Consider the following 3,404-nt stretch of genomic DNA (forward strand, 5'->3'; position numbering starts at 1 on the left):
ATTATTTAATTGGACAAGAATAGTTAACTGCAGTTCTCGCTAAAATCAATCATTTACTCGTGAAATTTGAAGCAAATGGAAAATTTCGATTGCAACCATTTTCGATTACAATTATGATAACAATAAATAAATAACCAACAACCAAAAATAAATTGAAATAAAGAAGAATCCAGTTTGTGTTAATGCTATTTTCTATTGGTCCTAAATTGTAAAACAAAAGTCAAAATAATTAAATAACTACAATTACAGTAGCAAAAACAGGTCGGTACTTTTGATTGCAATTATGATTTCAAACAAGCATTAATGGTTTCCATTCAAATAATTTCAAAGAAAACATCACCAACGAATAAATAATAAACCTGTCCCCAGAATGTTGCGCAGTGAATGGCTTGCCACTTGTCGCTGTCTGCAGCGTTAACTTTAATACGGTACCTCAGGAGCATTTCAGTAAGTCGGAGGTAGCCGAAACTCACGCTTACGTGCAACTGAAAGGTAGAAAAGACAGTATAAATTAGTTTACACCCAATACACACACATACATACACACATACATACACACATACAAACATACATACATACATACATACATACATACATACATACATACATACATACATACATACATACATACATACATACCTACATACATACATTCATACATACATACATACATACATACATACATACATACATACATTCATACATACATACCTACATACATATATACATACATACATACATATACATATTAATACATACAAGCATACATACACGCATACATACATACACAAATACATGCACCTGTTATTGATATATATATATTTATAATTTAAGTATTTGTATTTATTAATAACGGTATGAATATTTATTATTCATATATACACAGCTAACCAAAGTCTCCCCATTGGGACCGAGGTACTTGGGCAGCTTGTTGTTGTTGGCAGCGACTGCTGCTTCGATCTCCTTGATCATCTCGTTTTCACGCGTCGATCGAGTCGAGTCAATCTGGTCCTGGGTTACACCTTCGGAAGTTATTTTGAGATTATTTCGAAGGTTCGTTCTTGTTTTGCTATGAATTGGTGAGTTGTACGAAAATTGAACTGTTTAAAAAATGATGAATTTTTTAAACAAAATGAATTTTATTTGAAGTCTACTTTTACATATTCAACATTGCTTTGTGAATGTTATCATATATCGGTATTCACATTTTTTATGGTTTTGTATGATTCGTTTTTATTAATTTAAACCTGAATTAAACTTTTTTTTATAAATAAATAATCTAGTCGGACACGTTGGCAACTAAGTTTGAGATTACTAAATGTATATTATGTGTTTATTATCTATTACTTCAATTCCGCGCATAAAATTTCAAAAATATAATCAACGCAACTGAATGAGAAATTAGATTTGATTCACTAATTAGCAAATTGTTGAAGCAGACGCAACTTTATCAGAAGATGATAATATCAAATCTATAAGATGATGACGTCAATTTTCGAACTTTATCAGATGATGACGTCAAGTTTATGAGATGAAATCAACTGACCTCTCTGGAACATGCTAGTCTCAAGGATGGTCAGACTCTCCTCTTGCTCGCAGATGTCATATGGCATGTTGCCGTCAACATTCACAGCCAGCAAGTCTGCCCCCCTTCAAGTTGTTCAGATGATTGTAAAAGAATGTTTAATTTGATCATGTTAGTCTTGCTTTAGAGACTTTATTGGTTCAAAATTTTAGCTATCTTCTACAAAGTTGTACTATTTACATTGTTGCTACTATAGAAGACCACAAATTCTGCAACTTTTGGTCTCCCTGGTTTTATTATTAATCATTGTAAGGTTAAATTGTTTTTAACACCGTTTCCGTGTGGTTCAAATGTTCTAAAACAGTGACAAAAAGGTTTATATGCAAAATTAGGCGTGCTTTAATAAAGTTTTCAAAAAAAAATTTTAGAGTATTCAGAAGAAAACTTTAAAAGAAATTCTTAAAATATTCATGAAATAACTTTTCGATGAGAATTTTAATGATTTCGACGTGTCCGCAGGTTGCAGCGACATGCAGCGGAGTCCACAGTTCCTTGTCCCTGATGTTGACCTTCGCTTTGTACTTCAGCAGCAGTTCCGCAGCCAACTTCAAGTTGTCTATGCAACACTGCAACGTGACAAACATTTTCGAAATTCATCCACAGTCACAAGTTAAATTCAGGTTCAACGTGTAAAATATGCCTAATGAATCGAGGTTCCTAAAAATGAATGCTTGATGACTTTCATTTTAATCAGATGAGTATTTCAATCATTCATTTTATGGTATGCAAACTGAGATAAAATCCATTGCCAATGCGAACATTTAAACATAAACATTAAAAAAATTTTTCGTGAACACTCAGATAAAAAAATTACAGCAGAACAGAACAATTAGAACAGCTGGCAATTATTATAACTTAGACACTGGCCAATGTGTGTAACCAAAAATAATTTGCTCTGCAGAGATCACGTTAATGAAAAGCGTGAAAAGCCAAGAAAGGCATTTGAAGATGTTGAACAAAATTTTCTTTTGTGTTATAAGGTGGTGGTAATAAAAAACAGAATTTCATTTAAAGCGGAAAACCTGATGCAGTGGCGTCACGCCATCATCGTTGCCTTGGTTCGGATCAACTCCGCTTTTTAGCAATGACTCAACTGTTTTCAAATGAATAAAACAAACTCTTGTAGCCATGAAAAGCATTTAACACTGTTTATATACTTTTATTGAAAACACGATCAGACACTGAAGCAGGAGTATACGAACTTTCATCCAAATCATTCCGGGTAACGGCTTCGAAGAGTTTTATTCGCTGACCAAATTTAACATTTCTCGTGCGTTTGCTGGCAGAAAAAACTTTGCTGTTTTGTTTGGCTGGCGCTGCCTGTCCGTCGAAGATGCGGTACGATTCCAGCTGCTTCTTGCGTGCGAGTCTGGCTTGTTCCAATCTCTCCGCTGCCGATGTCTTGGTCAAGAAGGGTAGTTCGCTACGATGGGAGTCATGTCAAGTCATTGTGGTGGTGGTTGTGGTGGTGGAGGTGATGGTAGTGGTTGTGGTGGTGGTGGTGAGTGTTTATTTAATGGTTTGCGTTGAAAATGAGTAATGAACTTTAGCCTTTCGTACAACTATATTAAAGAGTTGAAATAAATTTTTTAAAATGCTTTTGCATGATGAATAATATATTCCGATAAAATTTCATTATTAAATATATAAAAACATTAAAATGTCGACCAAACCTCATCACTTTTTCACACAAACTGTAATGGATTTTTGTTCGTGCACTGTAACGAAAAGTGTTAGAACATTACAAAATATTTAAAAGCATCAATTCGGAAACCTTTATGTAAATATCACATATTCGCCCGACAAACTAAACTACTGC

The 3,404-nt window shown here is 33.8% G+C and overlaps 1 protein-coding gene across 1 annotated transcript; it reads right to left on the reverse strand.

Moving 5' to 3' along the window:
* Nucleotides 1-314: 314 nt before the first annotated feature.
* On the reverse strand, nt 315-2,715 carry HELRODRAFT_80714 (hypothetical protein; the record flags this gene model as incomplete). Its single annotated transcript, XM_009020556.1, has 5 exons — nt 315-485; nt 892-1,022; nt 1,547-1,650; nt 2,006-2,151; nt 2,608-2,715. 5 exons carry the CDS (start codon nt 2,713-2,715, stop codon nt 315-317), a joined length of 660 nt encoding a protein of 219 aa, XP_009018804.1.
* Between the last annotated feature and the right edge of the window lie 689 nt (nt 2,716-3,404).

This window comes from Helobdella robusta, assembly GCF_000326865.2.
Source record: "Helobdella robusta unplaced genomic scaffold HELROscaffold_28, whole genome shotgun sequence".
Taxonomy (NCBI): domain Eukaryota; kingdom Metazoa; phylum Annelida; class Clitellata; order Rhynchobdellida; family Glossiphoniidae; genus Helobdella; species Helobdella robusta.